Source organism: Octodon degus, unplaced genomic scaffold (assembly GCF_000260255.1).
Source record: "Octodon degus isolate 3935 unplaced genomic scaffold, OctDeg1.0 scaffold00063, whole genome shotgun sequence".
Classification (NCBI taxonomy): domain Eukaryota; kingdom Metazoa; phylum Chordata; class Mammalia; order Rodentia; family Octodontidae; genus Octodon; species Octodon degus.
The window spans coordinates 2,338,326-2,354,390 of NW_004524639.1; the positions used below are offsets into that span (position 1 = coordinate 2,338,326).

Consider the following 16,065-nt stretch of genomic DNA (forward strand, 5'->3'; position numbering starts at 1 on the left):
GATGCCTTAAGGTCTAGGCATCTCTGAATATAGTGGCATCTAGATTAACCCTCTTATCACAACTCTTTGGAACACAAAAGAAAGGCAAGTGTCTTAATCTGAAAGGAAAGCTCTGTCACCATAATCAATCCCAGTTTCACATTTTTGAAGATGGTATACCTGGAATGAGTGCATTTAATATAGCATGAGATTAACAATGAATCATCTTACCCATGTGAAAAACATTTGTTTCTCTAGTTATATACCAAGTGTGTCTTTTGTGAAAAAACCTTATATTATTTCTAGAAAACTTAACCTTTTGCTGGTACCCAGCTTACTAGGGGTATCTGTCATAAGGCTATGGAGATTATTGGGGCTTCCCATTAATAAACAAAGACTGGATAATTGTCCAGGCAGCTGCTTCCTTATTTCATAAATTGGAGTCCTGTCCAATAGTCTCCTCATACCCCAAGGGATTTTTATTTCATTATCTTAATAATTCTTATGACTTATGAAAACCCAATCACAACATATGACACACTATTTTTGAACAATAAGAGGCTCAAATCATAATACATAAATAACAATACATATTACATTTACACCACCAATTTTAGCATCATTTTGACCAGCTGGCAACCTAGGTGGAAGTGTCTCAGACAAATGCTTCCAAAATCCAAAATGCAAAAAGAAAGAAAATAATAAAAATAGCTATTGAGCTCAAACAAAAACAGCTAGTAAATAGAATGGATAGAAAGACAAACAAACAAAGAAACAGGAATTTCTTTTAAATGTGGAACTTGTGACACTAACAGTCCAAAAAGTCCTTCTCTGGCTCTCAGTTTCTCCGTCTATGCAGAGTGAATTGGACCAGCTGATGCCCGAGGGCACTTTTATCTCAAATGGTCTACATTTGAATTTGTTGATTTTCTTCTACTCCACCCATGCTGCCTTAGCCAGCAAAGAAACAGGAAGAAAAGATTGCCCATTTTACGCTTGTTTGACTCTATTCCTCGTCTACAAGTGCTCTCTTTGCTTCAACTGTCCCAAAACAAGCATGCCCAGATGTCCTGTTTTAATTAGGTTTCTTTTTTCTGTATGGCTTTTGCATGGGTCCCCCTCCCTCCCACCTCCCCAATCCCTAACCAATCTGCCTGAAAGGAAAAGCATGTCTCTTTTCACTGCACAAATAGGGTTTTCTTAGTATTATAGCAGTCATTTTGTGCTAAGTAGATCCTAACGAGATGGGGGAAGAAGACACCATGTCTAATGCTTAAACCTGACACTTCTAGCATCACACGTAGCATGTCTAGTTATGAGAACAGATTCTGAAAGCAGGCGCATCTGTCACTCTTATTTTTCCTCCTCTACTGTCCAGTGTTCATTGTCAGAAGTATGTCAAAGCTTTAGGAAAGAGGCAGTATACAGAGGAGAGGACAATTAATTAAATTACAGATGAGTATTACTAAGCAGATAACCCCTCATTGAGATCCCCCATGGTTAATAAGTATCCCCTCCCTGACACCCTCTGGGCAGACTATGAATGAGAAGAATCCTGGCCACGATGGCTTATGCTCATTCAAGGGCTTGTCAAGATCTGTGTGCATGACTTGCACCAAGGGAACCCATGGAAACAAAATGTTGAATGAATTAATTCAAAACTACAGAGGCACCCTAACCAATTCCCTCTGGGCTTGAAGCACAGAGTGTACCTGCTACACAAAATCCCCTGGGGACACATCACATATGTCACTTTGCTGTAGCTCAGGTGACAAAGGCAGGGAGACATTATGCACAATATTCTCTGGCATTTGTTTTCTTACGATCCTTAGGGAGTTGAAATCTTCAGATCGCCCTTGGTGTTCATCTGCTGTCATGGTGGTAGGGGCAGTGGAGATGAATGATTTATTTCTCTAACTTCAGCACCTTATCTCCCAAGAACACAAATATTTCACTGAATAATGATACCGCCAGATCTCAGTTTGACAGAAGAAGCTTCATGCACGAGGCCCTTGTCAAGAGCTTTTTAGGAGCAAGACCAGGCGTCTACAATAAGTCCAGAGAGCTGCTGCTGCAGGCGGTCTTGGAAACCTTGCAGGCGGTTACAGATCACTCCTGTGTTGGTTCCTGCAGTGGAGAAATGGACAAAGATGTGTCAAATATTTAATCATCACCAGTTATCTCTAAGGAGGCAATATCAGCATAGTGGCTAAGAATATAAGCAACTAGAGTTGGACTCTCAAGGTTCAAATGCCAGATCTGCTTCAGATTAACTGTGTGACCTTTGCTAAGTGACTTAACTTTTTAGTGCCTTAGTTTCCTCATCTGCAAAATAGAGGTTATGGGTGTTGCATTGTCTCATTAACTTACCCAAGCTGGATTTGAACTTGTGGTCCTCCAGCCTCAGCCTTCTGAGTAGTTAGAATTGCAAGTGAGTGCCACAGTGCCCTGCTCCAGACTGTACATTTTCATTCACATCTTCACTAACAAGACTTATCTCATTTAAGAAGAGAAAACATAGGGCTGGCCCAATAGCACAGCAGCTGGCCAGGATTCGATCCCTGGTGTGCCCTGCTGGCCCCACCCCCAGGGCTCACTAAGAGGCAACTGAGACTTGGCATGGTGGCCCGTGCCTGTAATCCCAGCACTTGGGAGGCTGAAAACAGAGGAATCACTACGGGTCTGATCTGTGGAGTGAGACCCTGTAGACCCTGTCCTAAATACAGAAAAAAAAATAATAGAAAACAGGGGCTGTGTTTAACCTAACAAAATCTAATTGGTTGCCATATGATTTAGCCCCACACATGTTTCTTTTTCTTCTTTTTTTGTCTTTTACTTTTAGAAAAATTAACTGCCTAGGGAACAGAACATGTGGCAAGGAGAAAGTAAACAATACTGTATCGCATACTTGAGATTCAGTAAGAGGATGGATCTTAAATGTTCCTAGCACAAGAGAAAAATATTACTGAATTAATAGATACATTCACTGAGTGGTTTGTGGTAATCACTTCACAGTATATACATATATAAAAGCATCACAGTACACACAATAATTTTTTTCAATTTTGACAATTATACAGGTCTCAAGAACACTGAAAAATTTTAAAATCAAGTTCTGTATAAAATTGTACTCATTACAAGTCAAATAAGTAAACTAAGCCTGGTGGCAAATGTCTAATCCCAGTGATTAAGAGGTTGAAGCAGGAGGATCATAATTTAAGGCCAGCCTTGACTACAGAGAATGACCCACCTTCTAAAAAAAGAAATTAAAATGATTATTAAGGTTAAAAATGTTCACGGTAGGAGGCTAGGGGTGTAGAGCAGTGGTAGTACACTTACCTATCATGTGCAAGCCTCTGGGTTCGATTGCTAGAACTACAAAACAAAACAAGTTGATGATAAGAATTGTAAAAGATATAGAATGTTATAAAAGAGAATGAGAAGGCTTGCCTCAAATCTTTCTATTCTCACCCTTCTCTGACAAAACTAAACAAAACAGAATATACAAATGAATGACCATTTTGTATTTGTATATTCAAAATAGTTAGGATAGATATACAGCTACATTCTCTTCATTCAGTAAATAAGATTTGTTCTAATAGTGTTTGTGGACGGGATATCATGTCTGCATCTTGTACAATGAATAACCACTGAGACAACAATGTGCAATGTATTTATTATTGAAACTGTCCTACTGATTGGTTTTGAAACTGTCTCATTGCTATTTGTTTCTCAATAATATTATAAAAAATCATAATAATAAAGAATAGCTTTCAATGAAAAAATAAAAGAATTTTTTCCTATTCTCAGTTACTAGAAGTAACTGTTACCACTTTCTTATTTATTCATCTAGATTTTTCTATACATATTTGAACATATATAGCATGTATGAGAACATTGTAATCACCCCTTGTCCATGGGGTATATGTTCTAAGACCCTTAGTATGTGTTTCAAAGCACTGATAGTATTGAATCATATGTAAACAGTCGACCCTTGAGTCTATAAAGTTTCAGCCAACCTTGGGTGGAAAATACTGGGAAAATTCTAAGGAATGTGGCTCAGTAGAAATAGTTCATACTTAGCATGCATGAGGGCATGGGTGTGTTCCCCCATACCATGAAACACACATACACGCACAGGCACAAAGTGGTGGAAGGTATTAGGAAAAATATTATATCTGTGTTGAAAATATATAGACTTTATTTCTTGTTAGTATTCCCTAAACAATTCAATGTAACAACTACTTACATATGTGTAAGTAATATGCACATAGTGTCTTTTTATGGAAGCAATTTGAACATCTACAGAATTTGGTAACCATGGGTAGGCATCTCCTGGTACCAACTCTTGTTGGATAAGAGAGAAACTGTACTATATCTTCTATTGTACATACATACTTATTATAAAGTGTACTTTATAAATTGATTGCAGTAAGATTAACAATAAAATAATTATATAGAACAATTAAATATTATAATAAATGTTCTGTGAACATGATCAACACACACACACACACAGCACCACTCAATCAGATAACTGAGATAGCTACTAAATGATCAGTAGGAAGGCAGCATATACAGCCTGGATTTGTTGCATAAAGGGATGATTTACCCCCTAGGCAGGACCAAGCCAGATGCTGCAAGATTTTATCACTCTACTCAACACCACTTTTATTATTTTCTATTTAATATTGTTGGACTGTAATTTGCCACAGGTTTCTTTTTTTTTTTTTCTTTATTTTTTGGCAAGGGTTTCTGGGAATGGAACCCAGGACTTTACATGTGCCAAGCAAGCTCTCTACCACTGAATTACACTCCCAGCTCTGACCATAGGTTACTGAAAGTGCAGAAACCACACATAAGACAAACAAGAGTGTCATGCATATGCAGACCCACTTGTACTACAAATGGAATCATACTGTACTTTCTTTAACTTTTTATCTAATTTTAATTGTTTAGTACAGGGACTCACTATACAGTTCAGACTCCCACTGATCCTCCTGTTTTCAGTCTCCCAAGCGCTGGGATTACAGGTGCGTGCCTCCACATCCAGTCTCAACTGCCATGTCAGCATGCCCCAGGGGGCGGAGCTAACATGGCAGGCTGGGGGTCAAACCCTAGTCCCTGCATCTGCTTAAACAGATGCTTTAATCCACTGAGCTATCTGGCTCGTCCCATACTGTGCATTCTTTTTTTTTTTTTTTTTTTACTGGGGATTGAACTCAGGACCTTATACTTGCCAGGCAAGCACTTATTCTACTAAGCTGTCTCCCCAGCCCTGTACATTCTTATCTGTTGCTTTTTGTATTTGTTATAGTGTATCTTGGACTTTGTTCCTCATCATCGAGTAGATCTCTACTTTCCTCTTGATGTCTGTGTCATATTGCATTATCGTACTCATTAAAATTTGGTTCACCACTTTCCATCTAAAGAGAAAAGGACACAGAGATGAGAAACAGAAAAAGATACTGGAAGTTGGGAGAAGAGGCATCGAGATACCTAAGGGACAGTACAAGAACATAGATTTTAAAGAGTGCCGCTAAATTTTCGCAACTACCAGCATCAATTGAACCAATACTTTTTGTTACTGCTTTGTTCAGTAAATGAAATAAAGGCCAAGTTTTAGGTCTAAGCCACAGGCCAGCTCTTCCCAACACTTGTGTAACAAAAAACCATGCTTAATTTACTAGAGTCCTTTGAGGATTTAAATAGCACGTGGATAGAGTGGAACAGTAGATGCTATTGCAGCTTTCAAAAATACTAGGCAAACTTTTAAACCCAAAACTTTTTTTAAAAATGAGTTACTATGGGACTGGGGAGCGATGTTCACTTCTGGCAATGTTTAGCCCTTATCTATGGTTTGAAGATGAAAACTTCTTTTCAAGCAGAGTTTAAAGCGGTACTTTTCTGAATGACCCTACTACAGTAAGGCCACATGGGATCAGCAGTGGGATTAATTTGATTTAAATTCATAATAGTTTGGGAATTGGGAATACAGGGTAAAATCACCAAGTTGGTTCATATGTTTGCACTATTCCAATGAGGATAATAGATTTCAGTAAGACACTTATTTTGTAGGTGCGGCCGTAAAAGTGGCTGGCAAGCTTTGATACAAACAAATCCACAGAAAGGTCTCTATGGATGCATTCCTCAACTGCATTTTAGAAGATTTACAGCGTGCCTTACTTCTTTATACGTGAATAGGGTCTCTGCATCAGGCATCAATAGGAATAAGGAAAGACAGAGCTAACATCCTCAGAGGGTAGATGTTATTTTAAAAGCATTATTTGAAAATAAGAGAGGAGTCTAGTAGTAAGGTATTTCTTCTCAATGTAAAAAGAAATTAAACAAACCCCAAAGTCACTTGGTATCAGTTGGTAGGTAATAGTTGTTGATGTGTATATTCACTAATTTCTTTTGGGGGTTAGGGTGCTGGGGATGGAACCCCCATGCCCTCACTCCTTGCACGAGCAAGGCAATTTGCCCTACCACCAAGCACACTAACTTTTAAAATTAAATATGGGTGGGGCAGGGTATTATTATGCCTGCTAGGCAATGTGTAAGCATAAACCTATCAGCTTGCTAGTGTCATGGAAAGTTTGTTTCATGAACATATGAAATGTAGGAGCACTGCTCCACCCTAGACTTCAGTAGAAATGCTAAATAGTCAGGAAGTTTTAAGTAAAAAGACTTGCCTTTTTTGATTCCCATCTTAAGAGAGCTTTTGGTATAGGTCTATAGATTTTGCTATGTAACAGGTCCCCACCCAGTACTTAATCTTCTCTCTCAAATTCTCATTTCCAATGTGACAAAAGAAAAAAAAATGTAAAGAGCGTGGACTTGAGGCCTTTAAGAAGTCTGTTATTTAAAACATAGTAGAAGGGCCAGCCAAATAGCTCAGCATGTTAAGGAGCCTGCTTAGGCAGATACAGGGGCCAGGAGTTCAATCCCAGGCCTGCTGTGCCAGCCCCACTCCCAGGGTACAGTGAGCCATGCAATTGAGACTGGGTGTGGTGGCATGTGCCTTTAATCCCAGCATCTGGAAGGCTATGAACAGGAGGATCACTACGAGTCCAATCTACGCAGTGAGACCCTGTAGACCCTGTCCTAAAATACAAAAATGTAAAAAATAAAAGCCTAGTAGAAGCTACAGCCATCTAGGACATTTTCAAAGGGAGTGTCATCAATACTCATGTGTTTGCCAATACGTTGTGAAGCTGCTTTGCTGGATGAGTGGAGCCATGCACAACAAGGCGGACAGGAACTAATCTTGAGAAGCCCAGAAAGATGGAAATCCCCACACCTATCGAGGCCTTCTGTGCTTCCCATTGCCTCCTCTGAGGCCCATGTACACAGCTCAGTCATTAAGGACTGAACAGAAACTGTCCTGGGGTTAGGCAATAGATACCATACTTTAAATTTTTAAAAAGATGCTAAATATGTTAAGGTACAATTTCAGAAGAAATGCAATCCAATAATCTCTTCAGCTTTTCACTACAAAATATTTTCCTTTTCATAGGATAACTTTTAATCATGAAAATCCAAACTACATTTCTCAGCTTTCTCTGCTACCAAGCATTTGTTTTAAATATAACTTTAATATCAGCATGTACATTACATTGTGTAAGGGACTATCAGGGCCAGATCAATATCTTCTGAAGTTTTAAAATTGTAAAATTTTCAGTAAGATACAGATAGTGCCCTACCTACCTTACAGGGTGGTTGAGAGGCTCAAATGAGCTGGGTGATACAAAACTTTTGTAACATGTGCTGTGCAGAGTACAATGATATTAGTTAGTCATTGCACTTCATAATTTTGGATTATATATTTAAATTGATTCAATGGTAGAATTCTATCCTTTATAGATATAAAAGCAAATATGAAATTATGAGTATATAAAGATATTCTCTAAAAACATCATCAACTGTCTATCAGTGATGGATTGGATAAATAAATTAAGAACCACATAGAGCAATAAAAACAAGGCACTTCTATATGTTCTGACATGGAAATTTGTCCAGGGTACAAGTAAGTACTTGTAGGTATATCTATCTGTCAAACTCTGAGTCATACTTTGCCTTGGAAAGGCAAAAAGTGGGGAACTTTTGCTTATGCTCTATTTCTGTATTAGTCAAATTGATTAAAATGAGCATTGTTATTTATAATTAAAAATTGAATATACCCTTAACCAGGGCTACGCTATTGTAACAGGGGGAAGGGTATACAAAAAAAGAGCGAACGACTTGTGGATCCTTTCATTTCTTGAAGAATGCATCGCCATTGTCAGAATCAGAAGAAAGCAAAAAGGAGCCAAAACCTTTTTACCTCTTTGATAGTGGTTTCGGTATTTGATCATGCTGAAAGAAAAAGAAGGAAATGAACTCTGTTTCTTGATTTTATTTTTATTTGTTCACTGTATTTTGCAAACTGAATAGCTTAAAATAGGTAGAAATCTGGGAAGATGAATCCCCCCATATAACCACCACAGTTGTGAATTCCTATCTCAGTTGAAGATGGTAAAGCTCCCCACTGGAGATAAAAGTAGAAATTGCCCAGGATTAGAAATATTCCCCTTCTCTTGCTAGTGTGATGCCCATAGATAGCTTGGAACTGCCGGGCTGCAGGGAAGCCTAAGGCTTCTTGTGCAGGAGCATACTGAAAGTTTTCCCTGAGCTAGCACTCTGCCTTTTGGAAGAGCACACAGAGGGAAGCAGACTGGCATAATGCATGCTGTAAATGGTTAGTGAAAGCCCCCTGATTAGAAATCCAGGTTCTGCAAGGCCAAAGTGAAATGATGAGTGAAGGGGTAGGAAGCAAGGGACAGCCTGTCCCCTTCACAGAGGCAGAAAACTCAGAGAGGTAAGGTCCTTCGGGTCTGCTTCACTGCCTAAGACCTTGAACGTCCCCCAGCACAGCTCCTATCACTCTGCCTTGCCACTCACTGGCCTTTATTCTACGAGAGGCCCTGCTAAACTGAGAGCACAATAGGTCTCTGAGAGCAGAGACCTTGTCTGTCTGGTTCAGTGTTGTATTCCGACACATAGACAAGCAGTTTGCATTGCTATTCTTTGACTGTTGAATGAATATTCTCCACTGCAGATGGACTGTATCTGGAGCAGTTTTCTTTCATTCCATGGGATCATCCCATGGCTTAGAGGCTGAAGAGAATTTATCATCAGCTTGACTGGCCATACTAAATACAGTCAGCTTTCCAGTGGCTTGGCCTTTCTTTGACAACCCTATTTACTTTCACCTTTACAGATACAGCCAAAAGGCAGCAAGGAATGGGATGAAAAATCAGTTCAACCTCCATGAGCTGAAGATGAAGGGCCCTGAGCCAGTGGTCAGTCAAATCATTGACAAACTCAAGCACATTAACCAGGTATGTCATGTACCCAGCACAAGTGGAAATGGCAAAACAGTGAAAGATGGACACTGTTCACTATTTGAACTGTACATTTGAGCTTTTGAAAGGGCAGCTATATTGTTCATTTTCTTCAAAGAGTCTCTGCCAAAATGGGCTTCTAATCCTCGTTTTTCTTCCCATTTTAAGTTATCATGATGATATTGCAACGTAAGAGAAAGCTGGGAAAATACTTCATACAATCCTACTAGTCTATGTCAACTGTTTTCAGTTTTACGTGTTTCATTCTGATATTTGTTCATAGAATCACACATAGACTTTTTCATAATAGTAAGTATACATGATTTCTAGTTCTTAAAAAATGGCACTGTTGGTAACGTTTTCATGTGCTGCCATAAATCTTCAAATTAATTGTTTTTGTGACTACATAATATTCTGTTGAATATTCTCAATTAATCAGCCTACTTTTGGTTAATATTCAAGTTGCTTCCAACTGTATACTACCACAAAGCTACCTCTTCAGACATAGTGTTTTTTCTGCATTCAGATGGTTTTCTTAAAATACTGGTATTATTGGGCCAAAGAATATGAAGATTTTAATGTCTGTTTCCAAGTCGCTTTCTAATGAGAACGCATCAGTGTTCATCACCAAGACCAAGATATAAGGGGTCCAATTTCACTGCAAGTTGGTGTTCTTGCCAACTTCTGACTCACTGTCATGCACAGAGACACCCACAGATTCCCTTGACCTGGACACATAGTTTTTCCTCTTGGAGGAAGTTTAGTAACAAGACACAAATAGAAGTTAGTTGTACCATCTGTTTGTGATTGCTTTGTGGCCACGATAAAAAAGACGACCTAAAAAGCTACCATATGCCAGGGTGATGGTGATCCTACCCCATGATCCACGATTGGGAAGACCCTGACACCACTGACTTCTATTTCTAGCTGGGAAGAACTTTATGGAACTAAAATCCTCATGCAAGGACAAAGTTTTCTGTGTGAATACATTGGTGTAATTTTGATTTTTACTGTGAGGAGTAGCACTGTAAGTTTCATGTCTTTTAGAAAAATGTTTGCAAAAGCTTCCTTCTAGTGATATATTTCACTGCAGTTTCATCGTGAGTCTTGACAACACACTTGGGTATAACCCCTACAGTGCCTCATAAAGTGCCCTGCACATGGTGAGTGCTTAAAAAGTGGTTGCTACTATTGCTGAATGCATGCTAATGACAGTGTTTACATGATGGAGCCTTTCTCTGTGTAAGCACAGCCTCACTAAGTTTAATGAAGCCTTGCTAGATATAGTGTGATTATTTCAAAACACATCTCTGAAGTGGTCAGCGCATAGAAAATGGAAAGCACCAAATGCAGAGCTCTGAGTATTGTGCATCTCACCAGGGGACATGGGTAGTATTTGTCTATCAAATAATTTCCACATTATCTCAGACTAAATATGTCTTGGTGGTTCTACTTGAATAATTAGATACAACCACTGGTGAGGCCAAAATCTCAGGGCCCATCTCTATGTCCCTTATCCTAACTGAGGAATCCTATCAACACATCAGTATACCCTAAGCAACACATATGCTCAGTCATGTGCTGGGGACATCAAGATCCAAAAGAAACCAAATCCTCTTATTTCCACAGCTTCCTTGGGAGGGGAAACACAAGCATAGAAAGAGGTTAAAGATAAAGGGCAGCCTGTGATGGGATGTTACTTATTAGTTCTGGAAAGTATGCTTAGGCTCTGGTGGTCCATGCCAGCAAGAAGAATGCAGGGAGGGAAAGTGTTAAGTTGTGTTTTAAATGATGTGTAGGATTGGAATAGGTAAGGACAAGCAGTGAAGGCACAGTAACAAGAGGGATCAGACAGAGTTCTGTGTGTAGGTCTAACATAAGAAAATGGGAAAACAGACAGGGGTTTCTAGATGATCCAGCAGCCACCAAAAATATTTGTAGCAAGCCCTTTTAACAAAGACTTAAGGTACAGTGGAAAGAACATGGACTTTGGATCCAAATTAATCTAAATTTAGTTGTGGGGCTTAATAAATACATAGCCTTGAAAAAATCAATTGATCTCTCTGAATTTTAGTTCTCTCATTGGTAGTATGACAGGACTATCAGAAGTTTTTGTGTACATATGTGTATACACATATATGCATTTCATGCACACACAAATATATATATATATATATATATATATATATATATATATATATATATATTTGCATGTCCCTGATTGGTGATTATTAAATTGTACTTAAGAAGATTATATTTATATATTAAACTTTTCCCTACAGGTAGGACTTTACTTTGAAAGAAAGTTCTAGCACTTTTTAGATTTTTTCTATTTTTTAGAAGAAAGTTCAACAAAATTTCATGATGAAATAATAGGAGAATAACAATATTTAGGGTCAGCGAAATAGCTCAGCAAACTAAGTGCCTGCTTAGGCAAGCTCACGGACTGCAGTTGTATCTCCAGCACCACATGCTGCACCAGACCTGCCCCTGGGCACACTGAACTGGGCATGCTGAGCTGGCCACCCACACTGGGTGTGGTGGAAGAAGCCTGTAATCCCAGTGCTGGACAGGCTGACAGCAGGAGTATCACTAAGAGTCCAACCTTGTACCAAATACATAAAAAATAAGAATAGGAGAATTACAATAGTTAATATATTACATGTTGTTATCTTTAAAGTAGTTGCTGAGGGTTTTGGCCAGCCTCAGTCTGCTCCTCTTGTTGTATATGATTATAGATCCCTTTCATACACCTCTTTTCTCTGATACTGTTGCCTTATTTTCTATTCCTCTAACTTTCAATCACAAAATGAGAAGCCAAGCCAGACATGGTTAGTGTATGCCTACCATCCCAGCTATTCAGGAGACTGAGGCAGGAGGACTGCAACTTTGAGGACAACCTGGGCAATACATCAATACCCTATCTTAAAGTAAAAATAGAAAGGGTTGAGTGTGATAGCACTCCCTGTTTTCAATCCCCAGAACCACAATCAATCAATCAATAAAATATCCTACATGCCATGCTGTCCCCCAGGGGGGGCATGCTGAGCTGGCAACGGAGTCTGGGCGTAGTGGTACACGCCTGTAATCCCAGCACTGAGGAGACTGAAAACAGGAAGATCACTCCAAGTTAGACCTGTGTAGTGAGACCCTGTACCAAATACATAAATGAAAAAAAAATAAATATAATAAAGTTGAAACCAGTTCATAAAGAGAAGGTATATATAGTCAGAATGGGACAGATTGCTATTACAGTTCTCTTCTCTCTCTCAATATATATATTTTTTTCATTGATACACTAGTTTTACATGTGTAAGTCAAGCCATTAAAATTGGTTAACCTCCAAACACCTGTATTGATTTTCTTCTCATTTATATTACTTTACATGTCCAAAACACTTTTTTTTTCAAAATTTAAATAAAATTCATATTTTGGCCATGATTCGATCTGAAAGTAAGACACTTTAGGGAAGGCGTGAAGAAAGTTATGGTGGTGGTGATGATGCTGATATCAATTATAATGACAATGTGTTATGTTTATATAGCATTTAACCATATTTCAAAGTCATTTGTGTTCTAAAGACTAATTTAGGGAGAAATTACCAACCTGAGATTGTATAATGTACAGTACTCTCTACTCTCACAAAAGCATTCCGTCAAGAACTCATTGTTAATTTTGGAAATACTATCCTTCCTACTCCCTGAGAACTAAGTCATAAATAATGTTTGTCCCTTTTATAGCTAGGGAAACTGAGGCAGGAAACTATTAAAGGTTGAGTGACTATGCTGTCAAAACATTCGGTGTGTTCAGTTGAAAACCATCCAGATGTTGTATACACTGCCACACATCTGGATCCACTGAATGCCTGACTAAATTGGCCTAACATTTTGGTGATGAGGATGTAGAATCAAGTTTAACTTGTGCACGTCCAAATGTCAGTAAGTGGTAACTCTCGGAGTACAATGTTATTTTCCTAAGCCCTTTGCTTATTGCTGTGTCTACTAAACTACCATACCACTTAGCTGTAGATTCAGAGATATCTCCCTCTGTATACATCATGCCTGTGTGTTCGCATCCCAAGGAACTGTGGCTAGACTGTTTCTGAACACATCCAAAAATAACTCTTCACTTTCTCCCATGGAAATTCTCAGCTGCCTCCTTTTGAATTATGGTTGCTGTTGATTGCACTGGAAATAATATACCCACTAAGGGGATGAAGTAACATTATTTCCACATTGATGGTCCCATAGTGTAACCTTGAGCGGATGGGTTCAGGGTCAGACTCGGGCCCCTTTCCTGGGAAGTCTTGCAGGTGTGGAATATCCTCTACTCCTCCCTCCAAGCCAGAGTTCATGGGTAACATTCCCATGATTGGAATTGAGTGCCTTTTTATTTCCTTTGCAGTTTCTAACTTGTGTGAGGATTTATTGTCTCGTGTTAGGAGAGGAACTGAACTTTTTTAAGTTCTCAATGTCAGACCCAGAATTTTCTGGGATATATTATTTTTGTTAGCATTATTCTCCTATAGGCTCCTGTGTGGAGACAAGATTGTGTAAATATCAAAAGTGACCATGGGTAAGAAGGTATTCTTACCCACATCATGTGGGCTATTTCATCTCCAACCCAGTTTTGTTTGTGATATTTTCTCTTTCCCTAAAAATATCTACTAGTTGGTGCAAATTTAGCAATCCCTAAACAGCTAGCTACAGAAGGAAAATCTAGCCATCATTGTTCCCAGGGAAAATCTAGCCATTTAGTTTTCTCCCATCTCTGTTCAGGTTCAAATGAAATTCCAAAAATTGCTTTCCTGCCCCATTGTATGCAGTTGAAGCCAAAGCAGCCAATACCTGCCCATTTGGTGTCAGCTTTCATTCAAAGTGGGATAAAATCTCATCTGTCTGTGGTTGAAATGTCCTGCTGAATGGTGGGGGAGTAGGCGAAATGGCCTCTCAGAATTCTTTCCAGCCATGTGATCCCTTGATATGTGGCTTAGGGTCAGGCTTTAACCCAGCACCCACTTGTGAACAAGTCTTGTGACTTTATTCGCTGTTTTGCTTGCCTTTTTAAAACACCCTGTCCCCAGGTCACCCTTTTCTACTTTGTAGCCTTTTCAAAGGTTGCTCCCTTCCCACTAGTCTTCCAGCCTAGGCAGATGGAATTTAAACTTGCCCGTCTCCCCACCCAGTTCTCCTATTCTTCTGCCTTGTTCCTATTAGGTTATGTAAACAGTAAACTATTAAAACTGTTTTATATTTATCACTCTTAAGTTTCCCACCTCAGGACCAGATAGGTGATATCTCATCAAATTATGTTAACTTCCCACATAAATGATAATAATTCTGTTGTACATTTGAATACCACCATTTTGTAAGGCTCTCTCATGTACACTCAGAAAATTGATCACAGTGGAGTGTGTAGGAGAGTTTCCGGCTACCCTGCACTGGTGGGACCAACTCCGGGTCCCAGCCAAGGTACAGCATGGGTCAGACCCTCTTCCACACCCTTGGGACGCCCCACACCACTCCGCAGTACCCCCCACCCCGCCCGCCAAGTAGGAATTTCTGCCGCGTTCCGGGAACCCCCAGACCCAGTCCTAGCCCAGAAGCAGTGAGTGTGTGGGAGAGCTGCCTCTACCCCTACTCCACCTTACCCCCTACAGGCTCAGCTCAGGCCTGTCATACAGGCCTGGGGTGTAACCCTGCAGCTGCAATCCCTACAGAGAGGGTAGAAGATAGAATCACTCAGCTAGTCTGGGAGCAGAACATCTTGCCACAGGGGCACAACAGGTTCACCCTCAAGGGCAGCAACAGGAACGAGCTGAGCACAGCATCCAGACCCAAGCCAGGCACAGCTGGATAAATCCAGACTTTGTAGATCTGCAGCAGAACTTCAGTACGTGCGGAGGTTATAACTACAACAAAGATCTACAACAAAGGTCAGAATACGGTCCTATACAAAATGACGAGAGGGAACAAAATGCAACCTCAGAACCCAACACCACCTGTAAAAAGTGCAGAGGACACTAACACAGAACAAATTGGGAATCATACAGCTGAAAGTAATGAATCAACGGCTTCTGAAATAAAGAAACTGAGGCAGAACGGTATAGAGAAACTCAGATTGGAAATAAAAAAAGAAAGCCCTGAATTAATAACATCTGCACTAAAGAATCAAATGCAAAAACATACGGAGGAAACCCAGTACCCCCCAGAACAAGTCCGGAGGACACTAGCTCGGCTTAAATGCATGAATTAATAGCGTCAATTGTAAATAAGCAACAGCAGAAAGATATAGAGGAAATCAGAGCACAACTCTTTTCTGAAATAAAAAAAGAATTCTCAGAACTCATAGCATCTGAAGTAAAGAAGCAACACAGAAACAGGGAGGAAAACCAATCTGAAAAAAAAAATGCAGTAAAAGAATTTATAACTGCTTCTAAAGAAGACATTCGTAAAAAAATACAGGAGATTAGAAAAATGACGGATTCCTTGAATGAGTAATACAGGAAAGAAATAGATTGCATGAAGCACAGTCAAAGAGATATAGAGGAAATTAAAACCTCAATCACAAGCTTGCAAACCGTTTAAGTGAAAATGAAGACAGAGTTTCAGATTTTGAAGATGCTTTTTCAGCTAGTGAAAAGGTAAGAAAGGATCTCTTAAGAACAACGAGGATGCAGGAAAGAATAATCCATCACCTG

At 39.4% G+C, this 16,065-nt stretch overlaps 1 protein-coding gene across 1 annotated transcript in view; it reads left to right on the plus strand.

The window, feature by feature from the left end:
* Gpc3 (glypican 3) overlaps window positions 1-16,065 on the plus strand; it is a 515,396-nt gene that overhangs the window by 384,382 nt on the left and 114,949 nt on the right. Inside the window, exon 6 of the mRNA XM_004634481.1 lies at window positions 9,242-9,362. Coding sequence (XP_004634538.1) covers window positions 9,242-9,362 — 121 coding nt within the window. The remainder of the gene's footprint in view (window positions 1-9,241; window positions 9,363-16,065) is intronic.